At 47.0% G+C, this 18,132-nt stretch overlaps 1 protein-coding gene across 2 annotated transcripts; it reads left to right on the top strand.

Moving 5' to 3' along the window:
* The first annotated feature begins 8,177 nt into the window (after positions 1-8,177).
* LOC119296218 lies at positions 8,178-15,865 on the top strand. Of its 2 annotated transcripts, XM_037574616.1 has the most exons (9): positions 8,178-8,574; positions 11,058-11,243; positions 11,492-11,584; positions 11,774-11,956; positions 12,056-12,158; positions 12,244-12,429; positions 12,698-13,839; positions 14,320-15,296; positions 15,544-15,865. In XM_037574616.1, exons 1-9 carry the CDS (start codon positions 8,365-8,367, stop codon positions 15,608-15,610), a joined length of 3,147 nt encoding a protein of 1,048 aa, XP_037430513.1. In that variant the 5' UTR covers positions 8,178-8,364; the 3' UTR covers positions 15,611-15,865. The 2 variants fall into 2 exon arrangements, with proteins under 2 accessions (XP_037430513.1, XP_037430514.1); XM_037574617.1 differs by lacking the exon at positions 15,544-15,865 and having other exon boundaries at positions 14,320-15,442.
* Positions 15,866-18,132: the final 2,267 nt, after the last annotated feature.

Genomic DNA, 18,132 nt, shown 5'->3' with positions numbered 1-18,132 from the left:
ATAGGTCTACAATCGGAACACAAGCGGAAACTTCCATCGGGCTTAGGCACAAGTATAACGGGAACGGCACAAGGGCTTAAGCTTTCACGTACATGACCGTTGTCGATGAGTTGTTGTACTTGCCATTGGATTTCCCTTGTCTCTTCGGGGTTGACGTGGTATGGAGCTTTGTTTGGAAGTGGCGCTCCGGGGATGAGGTCGATTCGATGCTCAATGCCTCGAAGTGGAGGTAGACCCGGAGGTAGCTCATCGGGGAAAACATCTTGGAATTCCTGCAAAAGAGATTGAAACACTAAAGGTAGCTCGTGAGAGGTGTTAGTTGTTTGCTCTCCATCTTTGCACACGAGGACGAAGTGCATCACACTCGATGGGTTCCCACACACTTCTCTAATCTCACTTTTGGTGGCAAATAGGATGAGGTTTTTCTCTCTAGGCGAAGAGGCGCTCATATTTGGCTTGTGGCTCTCACTCACTTTTGGGTGGGTAACTTTCTCACTCTTCTCTCCATGGTGGGTGGCTTGCTTGTCGGCTATCACTTGACTAGGAGACATAGGTCGTAGCACATACTCCTTCCCTTTCATCTTGAAGCTATAGTGATTGGTTCGCCCATTGTGGATGACACCATGGTCGAATTGCCATGGTCGACCAAGAAGGAGGTGGAAAACGGTCATTGGGACCACATCACATTCCAAAGTGTCTTCATAAGCACCTATTTTGAAAGAGACTTGGACCGTATGCTCGACTCGTGTAGTGCCGGAGTCACTTAGCCATTGAACCTTGTAGGGGTGCGGGTGCTTCCTCTTGACCAATTGAAGCTTGGATCATAGTTCTTCACTTGCCAAGTTGTGGCAACTACCTCCATCGATGATGACCTTGACGGACCTTCCATTGATGTTGGCCTTTGTGTGGAAGATGTGGCATCTTTGGTCTTCTTCTTGTTGATGTTGAAGTGTCAAGACTTTGGAGACAACGAGAGCGGGGCTCGAATCCTCATCACAAAAGACTTGATCATCTTCATCTTCGTTCACGCGCCGGTGCATGGCCACTTGCTCAAGGGCTTCCATCTCCTCTTCACTCATTGAGTCATATGTGCCGTCGTCGTTGAGGATCATGGTGCGCTTGTTCGTGCATTCATAGGACTTGTGGCCTCGGCCGCCGCAAGTGAAACACTTGAAGGAGCTTGTTTTGACGGTCTCATCGGTCGGAGTAGATGATGAAGCACGCGGCTTGAAGTTCCTTGTAGTAGGAGGAAGACGACTTGAACTTGTCGGATTTTTCTTGTAACTTGACTTGTCGTCGTTGCTAGGAGAAGGTTTGGTTGACGTAGATGTTGGAGGAGTCGTTGAAGCATGGATGTTGTAGAAGCCGTAGGTCTTGGATGAGTACTTGGCGTACTTGAAGTCATCTTGCACTTGACGTTCCGCCTTGGTTGCTTGATGCATGAGCTCAATGAGGTTGGAATATGGTTGGAAGTCGGCGATCTTCTTGATGTGATGATTGAGTCCATTCAAGAAATGTGCCATTGTTTGTTCATCATCTTCCTTGACATTGGCTCCAATCATGGCTATCTCCATTTCCTTGTAGTATTCTTCAACACTCTTTGTTCCTTGCTTGAGGAGTTGTAGCTTCTTGAAGAGATCGCGGTTGTAGTAGGTTGGTACAAAGCGTGCCCGCATGACATCCTTCATTTGAGCCCAAGTGGTGATTGGAGGTTCACCTCTTGCTTCACGGCGTTCAAGGACTTGTTCCCACCATATGAGCACATAGTCTTGGAACTCAAGTGATGCCATAGCGATCTTCTTCTCTTCCTCATAGTTGTGCAAACGAAAGATTTTGTCGACCTTCAATGCCCATGAGAGGTAATCTTCCGGATCATTACTTCCTTTGAACTTGGGCATTGTGAACTTGAGCTTGCCATAGCATTGCTCTTCATTGTGTTGTTGGCGATGGTGATGATGACGTCCTTGACGTGGGGGATAGTCATCCTCATGTTGCTCTTGGCGCGGAGGAAGTCCATGATTAACTTGCTCTTGTTGAACTTGAGGTTGAAGAGGAGCTTGACGAGCTTGTGGAGGGGCTTGTGGAGCTTGACGTTGCACACGCGGTAGGTAGTTCCTCTCTTGGATTTCTTCTTGAAGAGCTTCCTCTTGATTGTGCCATTCGCGATTGCGGTTGGCGATGGCTCGACTTGATTCTTGAAGGGCACATTGCGCCTCAAGCGCTTGCGCTTCTCGTTGTTGTTGTTGAAGATGTTGAGCCTCGACGTCTTGTTCTTCTTGGTGTAGACGCGCTCGTTCTTCTTCTTGGTGCCGAAGTCGTTGCCGTTCTTGAGCTTGAGCAACAGCCACTTGGTTTGATTGGGGACGAGGGACTTGCTCATCGTCTTGCTCTTGTGAATGCTTGTCATGTAGCGGGTTGCGAGGTGCATGACGGTCTTGATGCGCGGCTCGTCGAACAATGGTCGAAGACGGTGTACTTGAGCCGGAGAAGGTGTCATCGGGGTGTCGACTCGAGCGGCTCCGTCTTGAGGAGGAAGAAGTGGAATGATGCCGGTTCCTCATCAAGGCGCGGATCTCGTCCATTCTTGCATCATTTTCTTGCTTGTGAGAGTCGAACTTGTCGTCGAAGTAGTCTCTTGTACGTAGCTCGGAGAGTCGCAAGTCGGTGGCGAGGTTGTCGATGCGGTCGCTCATAGCTTGTTGCTCTTGGTGTAACGCCCTTTGAGCACCAAAGAGGTGGCTCTTTGTGACGAATGATGACATGTCATCGCCGTTCTCGATGAGAGGTGGATTTGTAGAAAAACTTGGCCTATCCATCATACCAAGCAAAATGTAAGTGGTAGAAGGAAAAGAACGTGTACCAAATGTACCTTGACCGATGTTGAAGATGAATCAAGTTCACTCAAATGCGGACAATGAAATAGCACTGTTGGTACCAATTCTTGTCGGTTCTCACACCTACACAAGTAAAAGCTTATGGTGGAGCTTGGTTAGGATGGTGGCACAAAATTGATTGCAATCGTTAGTTTGACTCAAAGATGTTGAAAAAGATTCGCAAATTCACAAATGTAACAAGTAGACCAAGTAAGTAATGGTACACGGAAACACACACGCAAATAGATAAGTGGGATTGTGCAAACCAAAAGTGAGCCAAAATGTGGAAACCACGAAATGCTCTTGTTGCACAATACTAGAGAGACGCTAGCACGATTGCACAATAGGCGGATACGCAAACTTGTGCACAACCTACTAGACAAAAATGCTACGATCTCTATCCCAAGTATGCTATATGTATGATATTTCGGTGCTATGATCCAAGATGATCGGATATGACAATCTTAATGTTGTATGATGCTATGGTTCTCGCTTATAAGCTCTTTGCTTATCTTTCTCTTTTGCTTAAAAGCTTGGGTGGCTCTTCACTTTTGAGCTCTTTTCTCATGCAAAACTTCACGAACCAAGATAGCAATTGCGTATGCTATGACAACTTTGTGACACACAAGTTGATCTCAAGATATGCACCACTATGGTATGATATGTATGCTATGTTGTATGATCACTAATGTGCACAAGTCACGTTGCCGGCAATACTCAATGGCTAGTCTCGATGGGTAAGCAACGCAAAAGTAAGGCTATGTGGTTATCAATGTAATTGCGAGAGAGGACAAAGATGTCGTCGAGGTTACCGTCCTTGACGATGATGAGTCTTTGGCGAAGATGAGCGGTGGTGATGTTGATGTCGAACCGTACCTATATAGCCGAAACACAATAGGACACGGGAACCACAACTCAAATTCTCAAAGACCAAAACAACAACGGTGGGAGCGAAAGGTCGAGGTGGATGGAAATGGTGAAACTCATAGTGCTGAAATTGGCCTGGGCGGTAGTACCGCTCGGATGGTCGGTTGTACCGCTTGTGGTACTCAGCGGTGGTACCGCTCGGAGGGGCGGTTGTACCGCTTGTGTCGGGATTCGACACAACACGAAACTGGGCGTGAATTTTGGGGCGGAATTGGATGGTTTCGGGGGCAAAATTTGGAGGGTTTCGTGGATGAGAAGAGGGGAAAGGCTAGATCCACTTGAAACCAAGCAAATCCACGGATCAAAATCAACAAAACATCATCAAACCAACAAATCACAAAAAAAATTGGGGCTATTTTTGGTGGGGATTTTCGAATTTAGGACGAAAACAACAAAATCAAGCTAGAAAACACGGGGTAGGGGCTCCAAAAACGTGATCAACGTGGCTCATGATACCAAGATGATGTAGGGCGGAACCCTAAGTGGTCGATCTTTCATGTTTGGAGGGATCCTACGGGGAATCACGAAGAACACGCGAAAGAACTAGAGGGAAAATACGGGGAGAACAAGAGAAACACTCAACCGACAAGTAATCAATCACACGAGTGCTAGATCACCGACAACATAGAGTAACATATGATCCACAATCAACAAAGGTAAGGATACAAAGGAACCGTTCTTCTCCTTACGGAGGCCTTGATGGTCTTCCCTAGAAAGGGGTCTTGAATCCGCTTGGGGGATCTTCTCCGAAGAGGTCCTGAGCTCCGAGGAGAAGTATCCAAGTGGATGAGCAAGGCTTTCACACAAAATATGAGCTAAACCTATGTTAACCCTAATACGAAGCTAGGAGACGAGTATATATAGTGCTAAGTCACGAAGGGGTAAGTGCGCTGCGCGCAGGCAGGCCGGTAGTACCGGTCAGGGGGCCGGTAGTACCGCTGAGAGCTCCTGAGGGGCGGTAGTTCCGGTCGAGGAAGGCGGTACTACCGCTGGGGGTCGGGCGCTGGCTTCTGGAGGTGGGTGTCGAAGGAGCCAGCGGTTGTACCGGAGGTCGGGGCGGTTGTTTCGGTCTTTGGGCAGAAACCGGTAGAACCGGTGCTGTACCGGCCTTGCACCGCTTGCTCACAGAATAGCGGCCGGTTGTTGGGCGGTGGCTGGCCGGTTGTTCCGCCCGGGCGGTGGTTGGGCAGTTGTACCGGTCCTCCCAGGCTGGGTGGAATGCCTCCTTGATCTTGATGTCCATCTTGCACCACTCCTTCTCCTTGGCTGCTTTCATGGTACCTGAGCACATAAAGTGTCTCCGTTTGAGTTAGTAGCCATGTCTCAAATGGGTCAAAAGGAAATTCAACAAGGAGAGAGTTAACCTCGGATTGGATGGCACGTGCTCGGACTCTTGTCATGGGTCCTCTTGGAGCAAGTGTGGTCGAAGTAGAGTCCATGGGGATGATGGAAGGATGCTCCGCATCAGGTATAGTACAGAGTACATGTATCTACCACGAGATTGTTCTAGTGAATATGAGATGTCTCAATCCCTCTATTGACTAGTCTGGCCTCGGTTTATATAATGCACTATAGGCTTAGGGTTTAGAAGAGTCTTCGTATTGGGCTCCAAGTCTTGCGGAATCTTCCTTGTATTCGTCACGGGTTGTCTGAAATGGCCCATTAGTAAACCGCCATGGGGGTCCTCGGCCCTGCCCTCTTGGTCGGAGACGACGCGGTGAATATCCCCTAATTCGTGACTCCATCAGAAGGGGGGACGCAAAAGGTAGGAGGCTACGACTCAACGGAAAAGAGGAGATCGAGGCTGTGGGGGTGGAGGAGAGGCGTGTGAGCCACGTCTTGCTCGGTACCAGATTCGCTACTTCCTTTTTATTTCATAATTTGACACTTCTATTGCCACTTCAGCACTTCATGCAAGGACATAGCCCAATACTCAAAATAGAATTATGCTTACTAAACCTAGTTCACAGTGTCATAGAAACCAGATCACTCTAGACAAAACCAGGTTCAAAATGAACGGTTCGCTATCTTAGAAAACAATCAACAAAAGAAAGGGAAAATATCGAAGAAAAATAAATATGGCCAACTGTAAAAGAGTTGAAAGTGGGAATTTATCAAGGAAAAAGAAAAACGTTTCGGTGCGGCACGTCGGCCGAAACTTCGGCCGGTCCTTCCCGCTACGTTGGATCGAGTGGCGATCGTAGCGCCCGTACTTAGCCAACTAATCACACGCTATCCAAACGAGTGGCTGGGGTGGACCCACACATCACAGACGCCCGCCTCTTCCTCCCTTATCCTCACTCAAATCCCCATTTTTTATCTCAGACGAAGCACATCTAGCACCAGTATCTCCCAGCACCACCACGTAGCGACTCACTGTCGCCTACTGCTTGCAGCTACGAGCTACGACGGCGCCATGCCCGCGGCCGTCGCGCTCCTCTGTCGAGGGCGCTCCGGCAAGCCGTGCTACAACCGGCTAGTATATATGCTACAACCGCCCACGGCCGTGCTACATAGCAACGACAGGAGCGAGACACGGCTGCCGGCGTGCCGTGCTACAATCGAACCACGAGAAAGCTGCAAGCCTGCAACCGTGGCCTGGAAGGGCTGGAACCGGCAAGCTATTGTGCTGCCACCGGCTGTGCCGTGCGCTCAAAACTGGCAAGCTCCGGTGGCACGACCATGGAGGACCGGTGTTGCTACAGGCTATGTCAGGTGCTGGAACCAGCACGACATCGAGCTGCAACCTGCCGACGGCGCTGCTACGAGTGGTGGGGCACACAACTATGAGCGAAAAGGCGTGATGCTACCAACGGCGATCTGGGATGCTGGAATCGGCAGCGTGGAGAGTTGCAACCGGCGGCGCCATATGCTACAAGCACGCGATGCGGGGATGCTAGAATCGTCTATGTGGAGAGCTGCAACCGCCGCACCGTTTTGCTACTACCGGCAACCCAGAGTGCTGGAACAGATGAGGAAGGATGCTTCCACAGCGAGCCAGGAAGCTGCAACCGGAGATGAAGTATGTATCCACGGGGAGGCCAGAGAGGTGCAACCAGCAGGGGGGCGGTGATACAACCGGCAGCCGGCGAGTTGCAGCCGCATCCAGCGACGACCGGCCCGGCGAGCTGCAGCCTTCGAGAGTGGAGCTCCAACCAATGTTTGGAGGCTAAGGCTGGGTGCGTGGGGAGGGAGGGAGGGGGTGAGCTGCTGAGCGCTGGCAAGGCGGGCGCTGCCGTGTCCTCGCGGGGGGCGACGAACTGACGATGGAGGCGACTTAGTGCGGTGGATATCGCGTACGGGATGAGGATAGAATTTGGACGGCTAATAATGCGTCAATCGGACGTGCGTGGTGCGATCGGCCGAAACTTCGGCCGGCGCACCGGCGCCTATCATTGGCCAAGGAAAAATATATTAAATGCCGCCAGTTTTTTAGCTGAGAAGGTGAAGGAGCTACTCGTGGAAAAAGAGAAACTTGCTAGTTCCTTTTGGACATGGGTAATCTGATAAGGGATAGTTGTTGGACGGTTAGTGCCGGAATGCAAAGCAGTGCATCATGGCGTGAGACGAGGAATGCCGCTAGGGCGGCAAGGCATCGTGTGTAGGAAAGGGCTGGCCTACCCCTCCTTTTGGCCGGTTGTTTGCTTCTGTGGGGATTTGGGAACGTTTGTGCTGTAGTATACCGGGCGGGAGCTTTCTGTTTGTGTGGCGCACCGCAGGCCGAGGCGGCCGTTTTTGGATGGATCTATTTAGGAATCCCGGAGGAGAAGAGGGAAACGCGGGTGGCGTGGGCGGCTAGGCCCCTGGGCACGCCGGCGTCGCGCGTGGCGTACATGCACATCGGTCGACCTCAATCAACGGAAAAGAAAGTTGTTGAGTGGATTCAGCACTTGATCGGGGCTGTGTCGCGGTCGCATTGGCGTCGCTTCCACTGGCACGCAGCGTTGCACCTGCACCGCGTTTGCTGCCGTCATCGTGTTTCGGGGGACGTGTAAAATGCCTGCCGATTAGGCACACCCGCACGCATAAGCAACGAAGATGCGCTTTATGGCTAATCCATCCATCCATCGCCACACCCACACCGATCTTGCTCCAAAACAGCACTGACTGACTACCCTCAAAAAAAAAAAACAGCACTGACTGGAACTGTGGGCTCACTAGGTGGTGGCATGGGCATGGGCCGACGAGGCCACCACCTGGCACGCCCCGTGCATCGCCACCACAAACACGCACGGGCACACGGCACACACTACTCCCGCTACCTTCCCCTATAAATGCGGCACCAGATAGGGACGGCAACCTCTTCCTCCTCCCTGGGCTCGTGGGTTTTGTTCACACACACCCGCAGGGAGAGGGTTGCTCGGAAACCCGCGGACTTTGGCTGGCGTACCCACCCAACCCAGCCCCACCCCCCGCCTCACTTCCCCTCTTCCTCGCACTCGCGCCAGTAACGCCTCGCCAAAAACCCAAACCCCCAGCCCAGAATAAGCAGGCGATTCCCCCCAAACCCCTTCCATTAACGTCCTCCGATTTCGCATGCCTCTGCCGGTCGCCTAGCCTTCCCATGGCACCGGGTGGAGGGGGCGCGCTGCCGGCGGTCATGGCGCGGGATGTGCCTGGGCCCGCGGCGATCCCGGCCGCGGCCATGGCCAGCGCCGAGGTGGCGGCGGCCGAGGTGGTGCGCCGCGTCCAGCCCACCGAGGCCTCGGAGCGCCGCCGCGCCGAGGTCGTCCACTACGCGCGGAGGATCGTCGGAACCGCACTCGGATGCGAGGTGCGTGCTCCTCCGTTTCGCCGAACGCTCTTTTCTTCTTCAGTTTCCGGTTTTGTCTGGGTAGGGTAATCCTGCGGCGTCTCGTCTGGGGATCCTCGTGCTTGTTACATTATTCTTCCTTTAGATTTGTTTATTACTTTGCTTCCGTCGCTCTCTCTCCTCCGGACTAGTACTACTTGCTATACATTTCAAAGACATCGGGTTAGGGTAGGATTAGTACTATTCCTTGATTAATTGCGTCGTACTGACGAGGAGCTAAACTAATCGCGGCGTTGCGATTCCGTGACTATCTGCTGCCTTCCCCAAAGATTTCTGTTATGTACTGTAGACTAGTACTATTTGACTAACAGACTTGTGTTAGACCAAGTCGGCCCTTTCTTTCTTCTGCTTGTCACGGTCTCACAAAAGCAACTTCATCCGTTTAGAAATCAGAAATAAGCTTTCTGTCTGCTCTGATCTATGCGTTTTCGCTTTTTAACCCTAGAAAAGGCGCCCTATGCTTTACGAAATCCAACTTTTACCATCTTAGCAGGCTTTCTTTCAGAGGGGAAACAAACTTTGGCATTTTGCCAAAAAGATTAACGAAAGCCTTTTTGTTTTGGTTCTGCCCCTGCCCCTGCCCCTGCCCGTGATCGCATGCTTGACTGGCAGGCGGATGCAGACCATGATGCGTACACTTCATACACGATGACCCATCCACGAGGTTACCAAACAGTGTGGCAACTGATCAATGCTGCTGTGGTTGAATCTTGTTGTGGTTCTCTGTCCCCATCACAGCTTGCAGAGGATTTTGACATAGCACTAGTGAGATTTAGTAGTATAGCCATTCACCGACAGCTGCATGCCAGCATCCTGCATTCAACTCCGCCGCGATCTCTATGTTCCCAGATCGCATTAGATATGAACTCAAAGTCCATCCTTATTTACTGACGAGCATTCCGCGGTCTACTGTTTGAATCGTACTTTGACGTGTGCCCACGGGCTCATTTATTTACATGGAAGCTCTTTACTCCGTAGCCATAGAGATGGTAGATCTGGAAAATGGTCCTTGTGGCTAGTATTATGCTGATCACTATAATGTCTACGTGGGTGTACTTGTATAGCTGGAATTGCTTGAAAGTGTGTGGCTGCTATATCTTATAGGCACTACTTCTGCACTAGGAGTCGTGTCATAAATGTTTCCTAGCATTTGGTGCTTCTCGAGAAAGATTGGTGTAATGATGTCTGTTCTTTTTGGATTATCGTCACATGCGTGTATATGAGATGGGACATTGTTCTAGTGGTCCATTATTTTTTATGTGATGCCAAAAGTGTGTAAAACAATCAAAACGAGGACCCGTGCACTGCAAGATACTATACTTCATTACCTCCCGTAAGTGTGTTATTACAGGCCAGTTCTCTATTCTTGCACTTGTTGAGTTTTGTGATCGAATTGTGTGTGAAGGTAAGAATTGGAGTGTCTTAGTCACCTGTACTGGTTGATTGGTCACTTTGTGAATCATGTGATCAACTCATTTTGTGACATAATGGGATGTTATTCCATTGTGGAGACTACATACTGAGTTATTTCAGATGGAAAATGGCAATAGCTAGGAGGGGACTAGGTACTATATCAGTTAACAAGAAAATAAATAGGCACCCAAATCCGAGCCGAAAATACCCACACCTACCACCAAAGAATCTAGATCAGTTCCTCTGATTAGCCTTGAACTTCCTATTGTAAGGCCGATGGTAGCAAACAAGTTAATCCTACTGCCAACATCATGGTTCTTGTAGTACAACTTGTGTATGTTGAAACAATGCTTTCTATCTCTACTCTTATAAATTGGAGTTGGAAGCAGTGATGGTAAGTTCACTCCCCCCACTCCATTCCAATCTCCCTTGCCCATCTAGTAATCATTAGACCCCATCCGACTTGATTTTTTTTATAAACGAAACAGAGAAAAGTAATGTAGCTGGGGAGCCTCGAACCTCACACCTACCTCTACACATAACTCTGTCAAACCAGCAAACTACTGTCTATTTGAACGGGAAGGTGCATTAGAAGTACATGACAGCACACAATTGTTTTTACTGGGACACTAACCAGCCAGTCAATCCACCAAAGTTGATTTTGATTTTTTTTCCCCTGCCGTGGCTCCTCCCGACACGCATCCTCTTGATACCGCCACTCCTCTCAACTTCCATTGTCATAACTTTCAAATTTCAAAATCTGGCCATGGTGCTTCAAATCTTGTAATGGTGCTCCCATGGCTGCTGCAGTTATGCAAGTACAGTGTTGTCTGCTTGCTTGAGTTTTTCTCTGCAGTGCTGCAAGTGCATTGGTGGTTGGTATACCATATATTAATCCAATACAATCATTTTTGTGGTTCTGTGGCAACACACGAGCATTATGCTAGTTCCGCCTAACATTTTTGTCTGGTATAACTTTTGAGATGCAGTTTTCTAATGTGACATTATTTCTTCTTTGTTTGACTGGTTAGGTCTTTGTATTTGGTTCGGTTCCATTGAAGACTTACCTTCCCGATGGGGACATTGATTTAACTGTAATTGGAAATACATCTTGTGGTAGTACTTTGATTGATGATGTTTACTACATCCTTGGGTCGGGGGAGGAGAATGGTGACGCTGAATTTGAAGTGAAGGACTTGGAACACATTGATGCAGAGGTGTGCTATCCTGTTTGCTCCTCATACACATTTATAGTTTTTTCAGAAGTCTGGGAAAACTATGATATTGCACTCCTAAACCTTTTTTGTCCTTAGCATACGTTTCTTCTCTTTTAACAAATCCTTGGTACACATGGAAGTTAGGCTTAACAACCATATACATGTTTCTTCCTTCTGATGCAGTTTTAGTCTGTTACTGTTTTGCACGTGGTAGCTGCCTCTAAATTTTCAAATATTCCGCCATCCAGGTCAGACTCATTAAATGCACTATTGGAAATATTATTGTTGATATCTCATTCAACCAAACTGGAGGAATCTGCGCAGTCTCCTTCCTTGAGCTGGTATGTTGCGATTTTTTTTTTGGAAAAATAATGCAATTTACGCTTGCTGTTCTGCTTCAGTCTTTATAGTGAAGTTGCTGAATATGTAGAATATAATGCTCAACATGTTCCTATGCTAGTCTAGGCGTTCTTTTATTTGGTTATTACTATGCCTAGTCCTGGAAAAGTAAACGGGTGTTCCTTCTTCAGGTTGACCGCAAAGTTGGGAAAAATCATCTATTTAAACGGAGCATTATATTAATCAAGGGATGGTGTTATTATGAAAGTCGTCTACTAGGAGCTCATCATGGGCTTATATCAACTTATGCATTGGAGACACTTATCCTATACGTCTTTAATCTATTCCATAAATCTCTCCATGGTCCCCTGGAGGTAAGTCCTGCAAGGAATGACTTATCTCAGACATTTGGAAACATCTTTAGACAAGGCAAAAACTGATACTTTGTCTCCATCTTTTCTTATATTTAATAGGTTTTGTATAGGTTTCTGGAATATTTTAGCAAGTTTGACTGGGACAAATACTGCATAAGTCTAAATGGCCCTGTTGCTTTATCGTCTTTGCCTAACCTAATTGGTGCGTTACCTTGTAATCTATTTCTTGGCAGAGTTATCACCTGATTCCTATTTTGTTTCAATCCTAGAACTTGTATCTCTTGCAGTCGAAGGTTTAAATGTACCTGGCGATGACTTGCTGTTTGACAAAGAGTTCCTTGAGAACTCAGTGCAAAAAGCATCTGCACCTCCAAGAAATTCTGATGCACGCTGTTCCAAATTCCGTGTGAAATGTCTAAACATAATTGATCCACTGAAGGAGTGCAACAATCTTGGCAGAAGTGTAAACAGAGGTTTGAACTAACCAAAATATATGAATTGATTGTCCCTTTCTAAATTGTCTTCCGAAACTTTGACAAACATATATTGTTTGCCTTTAGCATCATATGTGTGATGTGCTGATGTGTACATGAAGTTGTGCATAAATCCGTAAACAGCATGATCTCGTACTGAACATATGTAGAGTTTTGTTTGAGTGATGTATTATGGAGTATTTTCTTTCTATATTTGTTTGCTGGCGAGGGACTGCCAAGTCTTGTTTGACATTTTATTATTGTGCAGCGAATTTCCATCGTATTCGAACTGCTTTCTCGTTTGGTGCTTGGAAGCTTGGTCAAATTCTTATGTTACCACCAGAACTTATTCCTGATGATATTTTCGCATTTTTCAAAAACACCTTGGAGAGGAATGAAAACGGAGTAAGGTCAGATATTGACCATGTTGGCGCATTTCATTGTCAGCCCTTCCTTGGTCCCAGCAATCGACTCTTAGATGGCATGTCATGCATGCAGATTTCTTACAAGGAGGAAGAGAAAAGTCGTCCTCGTGTTTCAAAGAAATTAGCTGAGCATGCAGTAAGTGTCAGAATAAACGTGCCTACACAGGGTGGATGTTTTTCAGGAGATGACTCGTTTGCACCAAGTACTGGTCTGAGTGCAAGATTATCCCACTGTGTCCGTCATGAACCGAAGGACCATGTGTATCTTTTTCATGAAAATAGAAATGGTGCCACTGAACAGTACTATGTGGCCCCTGAGATGGATGAACAGGAATCTCTTTATGCAGCTGAATCCTATATGGGTGACAAATCACTGATGCAGCCACAGCGTCATGCACACTATTCGTCAAATATGTTGAGCTCTATCCATGGCAATGATTTAGGACTTCCAAAACCTGGTCCTATAAAAAAGGAAAAGTTAACTGGAACTTCACTCCATGTGGAAGAACATCTCCATCCACTGTCATTGTTGAACTTGTCGGATCTATCAGGGGATTTGGAATCACAGTTGAGATGCCTCCGTCAAGTTCAGTACAACTTAGAATACTTGTTTGATGAATTTTCGCAGTCTGTCCAAGAAGCATCTTCTGACGGTAAGGTTGACAAGGATTTGTTTGACATTCTAAATCGTGGCATCCTGTTAAGTACTGATACGGCGCTACCTGGGCTATTGCCGCCTTCATATGCTGAAACGAATGGAATGAAGTTATCTCCAGTTTCTTCTCATAGCACTGAAGTTTCACAGCATTCACAGGACGAGGACAACTGGGGTATGCCCTTTCAGTTGAATGCCTGTGGAATAGACGTCCCATCTAATGGATTATCGCCATCTTATATTGCTGATTCAGATATTTCTGTTTCGTGGGGGCATAGATCAGAGGCTATACCCAATATGCGTGAAACAGCCGGATATATTCGTGAAAAGGTAGGAATAGGTACCCTGAAATCTCACTTTTGGATATCTCATGCATTCATCTGCGGCATTCCTGTGTTCAGTAAACTGTCTCAAAGCATTTTTATGTTTACTACTCCCTCCGTTCCTAAATATTTGTCTTTCAAGAGATTTCAACAAGTGACTACATACGGAGCAAAATGTGTGAATATATACATCCGTATGTGGTAGTCCATTTGAAATCTCTAAAAAGATAAATATTTAGGAACCGAGGGAGTATATGGCTAGCTACTATATGTACTGGCTTTTGCCTACATAGATCTAGTTTTTATTCTGGTTGTTCTGTTATTGTCCTCTTAGGATTCAAAAGGGGAATATAGTTTATTGTTTCGGTAAGCGGGAAAGTCTGTTCACTTTAGAAAACATGTATTGCTACATTCCTCTGAAATATATCTGTCCGTTAATTGTTATTTGTTGTATATGATAGTTACAAGTTCTGTTTCTGTATTACAGCACATGACATCTATAGGAGAGAAAGGGAAGATCCTGATCAATCAACCAGTGAATATTAAAAGCAACCAGGCCACGATTTCCAAACGAAGTTTTGTCCCTTGCCAGGAGCAAGTAGCGCCAGACAGTGGGACCAAGGGAATAAGGATAAGTCGGTCATTGGGAATTGGCGATGGTCTAAATGGATATACTCTCTTAGGTATGAAGACGGCTGAAAAGCACAGTGGTCATACTCGAAAGGAATTTGTCAAACCCCACTATGAAGCAAGGCACACTCGTAGCTCCTATGGGGATGTCGGCTCGAACAAAACCTTCTTCCAGAAGCGAAATTATGATACTGTCATGGAGTGTGCACGACCAGTTAGTGCAAAATATCAGCCACCTGAAGTTGAGGGTACTCCAGATGAGTGCACATACATGAACAATAACTTGGCAAGAAATCAAAGCTGTGACACTCCTAAAGGGTATGGGACAAATTTAAGACTAGCCTCTGAGACATTAAAACTTCAAAGCAGCACAAGAGGAAGAGATTTCTCGAAAAAGAACTTGCCTGCAAAACAAAAGTATGATAATCACAGTGGGCACCCATATTCTTCTGTGAGAGATACAAAGCATGTACCGAATGGCCAAGTTGCGACCATTCTAAATGGTTCGACAAAGGAGGTTGCCCTGAACGAAGAATTGGTTGAAAATGGAACTAAACCAATGCCAAATGTTTTCATTCCTTGTGATAGCAGCTGGAATAACCAACGGATGCTTCTGGCACCTACTACTTGTCACCCCTCCGTCCCTGTCACAAAAGCATATTCTCAATCTGGAGCCTTGGAGACACAGCCAGATAGGATTATTGAGTTTGGCTCTTTGGGGCCTTTCTCGTTGACATCTCCCTCACCAAAGTCAAACAAGGCCTCGCCAAAGGCATGTGCAGACGCCTCTGCATTGGCGTTACAGAGCTATAGAGCCAGTGCAATCCAAAGCAGGTAACATCAAAGGATCTTACAGAGCAATATATTAGTGTAGTCTTAGCCTTGAAATATGCTACAGGTCAAGCATCTAAGAATGATGTCACAAAATAGTAATTTGGGTTTATTTATTATAAAATAACACTAGGTTTGTTTTTGTTCAATGGTCAGCTTCGCATGCTTATTTATCTTAGCTGCATTCAGTCCATTGACCCTGTACTACTACCTTAATATGGTTAATCTGTTAACTTTGACACTGTCTCAGGTCGTCAGGATTTTACAGAATAGGAGATGAAGAGCAGTTCCCCCCACTCCATGCTAGGACCTGCTGAGACTTACAGTAGCACACAAATGATCATCATTTAACTAGGAGCAAAAGAAGAGTTAACCAGTTGATGTTTGCAAATATGACCATCGTAATAGTATACACCTACCTTGTAAAGTTATATCGACACCTTGCGTTTCTAGCTTTCGTGTCTATAGGTAAAGGTACCAAAGAAAGATTTTAGGAGCAAGGACTAACTATACAGTTGTAGTTTTCCCTTCTCAAAATTAGAAATGGGTAAAATAGGAGAAAGATAAACATATTTATAAGTTTTTCTTGAGACAAAATTATGAGCCTTTCTGCTACCGTGAACTGCGAAAGTGTTTTTTCAAATAGTAAATTGCAAAAAAAAGAGGGTAAAAATAAAAAAAATCACTTTTTTTTTTATAAACAGAGATGAATGTTTCAACATCGTGCACATTTTTTTGCGCTGAAATGAGATTCATGTGCCACGCTGGTGAAAAATTCATCAATGTTTATGAAAAAGGGTGTGGTTGGCACTAAGTCGACCGAGACTAACCAAGTCTTAGTCAAGTGAGATAACGTGTAAGAAAAAAAATGTTTTTTTGCACGGCTTTTGATGTAAAAGCTCATAAACATAATCAAGTCTTTTGTTGGCTGAAATTTAGCAAGATTGAAGAAAAAACAGATTTTTTTAATTTTACTCTGTTTTCTTATTTTTACTATTCATCAAGATGGAGTGAGCTCGAGAGCACAAACTCTGTGTCTCGACTGTTGCTACACAAGTACTCCAAACTCTGTGTCTTAACTATTTAAGTTGCTATTTCTAAGGGCACAACTCCAACACCATGCGTCAAAATGCCTCAAATGCTTAAATTATGCAGTGTCGACACCTTTTGCCATCTAATGCCGTGCATCAACTGTCCACTAAATGTCCGCAAACGTTTGAAACCCCACAAACTAGAAGCAAAGCCGGGGAGGTTTGCGGGCGCCTGGTTCTACATCATGTTGGTGTTCGACAATTAGGACCCGTACAGAACCCTATTTTTCGTTGCGCTCCAACCGCCACTCCGATCTTGGTGGATGCAGATCTAGAGCGGATGTGACCGGGCGCTGCCGCACGTCGGCCGAACGACATTCACATTGGTGCGGCTGCCAAGAAACCTGCTTCAGCATGCGAACGTGACCGGATGGGGCTATAGACGGCTTCCAACTGTTAGCGAATATAGTTTCCGTAGTAGTCTCCAACTCTTTCCCTTACTTGTTCTACTCAAACTCTTGTAAACCCTTCTTGTACGCCAAGGCTTGCTTCGGCCACATCAATATATACAGCCCCGACTCCCCCTCGAGGGGTAGGGAACGCTTATCATCTTACATGGTAATCAGAGCCACCTCTTCCCAAAACATCTAGCCAAAGATCAAAACCCTAAACCACATACCATTGTCTCCATGGCTTCCTCAGCCGGCGTTGCTCTTAACCTTGGATCGCCGCCGTTAGAGAAGCTCGCAAGAGAAAATTTCATCCTTTGGAAGACTCAGGTTCTCCCAGCCCTGCGAGGTGCGCAGGTTACTGGGCTCCTGGACAACTACGATGCCGCTCCATCGAGGGTGGTGGAGATCACGAAGGCGGATAAAACCACGGCCCTAGAGCCGAATCCCCTCTACGGGCCCTGGATCGCCAAAGATCAACAGGTCCTATCATATCTACTCAATTCCATGTCTCCTGAAATCCTTGCACAAGTCGTCGGGAAGGACTCCACCTACGAGCTCTGGACGACGGTGACAAATCTCTTCGCCTCGCAATCACAATCTCGGATCACCAATCTGAGGATCGCCATCACCAACACCAAGAAGGGCACCATGTCGAGCTCGGCGTATATGGCAAAGATGAAGAGCCTTGGGGACGAACTTGCTGCTGCTTGGCGCCCTGTCTCTGACCCGGAGATGGTGGATTACATCCTGGCGGGACTTGATCGCGACTACGACTCTGTGGTTGCAGCGATCGGTGCTGTCAAGAACACTATCACCGCCGACGACCTCTTCGCTCAGATTTCTACGTTTGATCAGAGGATGGAGATGCTGGGTGATTCATCTTCAGGAGGATTTCATTCATTGGCCAACGCAGTCTACAGAGGCCGTGGCCAGTCCCGCGGCAGATCCCGTGGGCGAGGAGGAAGGGGGCGCGGCCGTGGTGATCGTGGTGACCGCGGTGACCGCCAGCCTTCTCCTACAAACAGAGGCGGCGGATTCAGAGGACGCTCTCGACAACAACAACAACAACAACAGGTGCGTGAACAGCAGCACGATTACCCTGAATGTCAGATATGCTATAGGCACCATCCAGGAGGCGCACGTGTTTGCTGGTGGCGCTATGAAGAGAACGATCAGGAAGAGAAGGAGGCGCATGCTGTCTCCTATGGCGTAGATACAAACTGGTACGCCGACAGTGCAGCAACAAATCACATCACAGGTGAACTTGAGAAGCTGACAACACGGGAGAAGTACAATGGAGGCGACCAAATTCGCACGGCAAGTGGTTCTGGTATGAATATCACTCACATTGGTAAT

Source organism: Triticum dicoccoides, chromosome 4B (assembly GCF_002162155.2).
Source record: "Triticum dicoccoides isolate Atlit2015 ecotype Zavitan chromosome 4B, WEW_v2.0, whole genome shotgun sequence".
Lineage (NCBI taxonomy): Eukaryota > Viridiplantae > Streptophyta > Magnoliopsida > Poales > Poaceae > Triticum > Triticum dicoccoides.
This window is presented reverse-complemented; position numbering and strand designations above follow the sequence as displayed.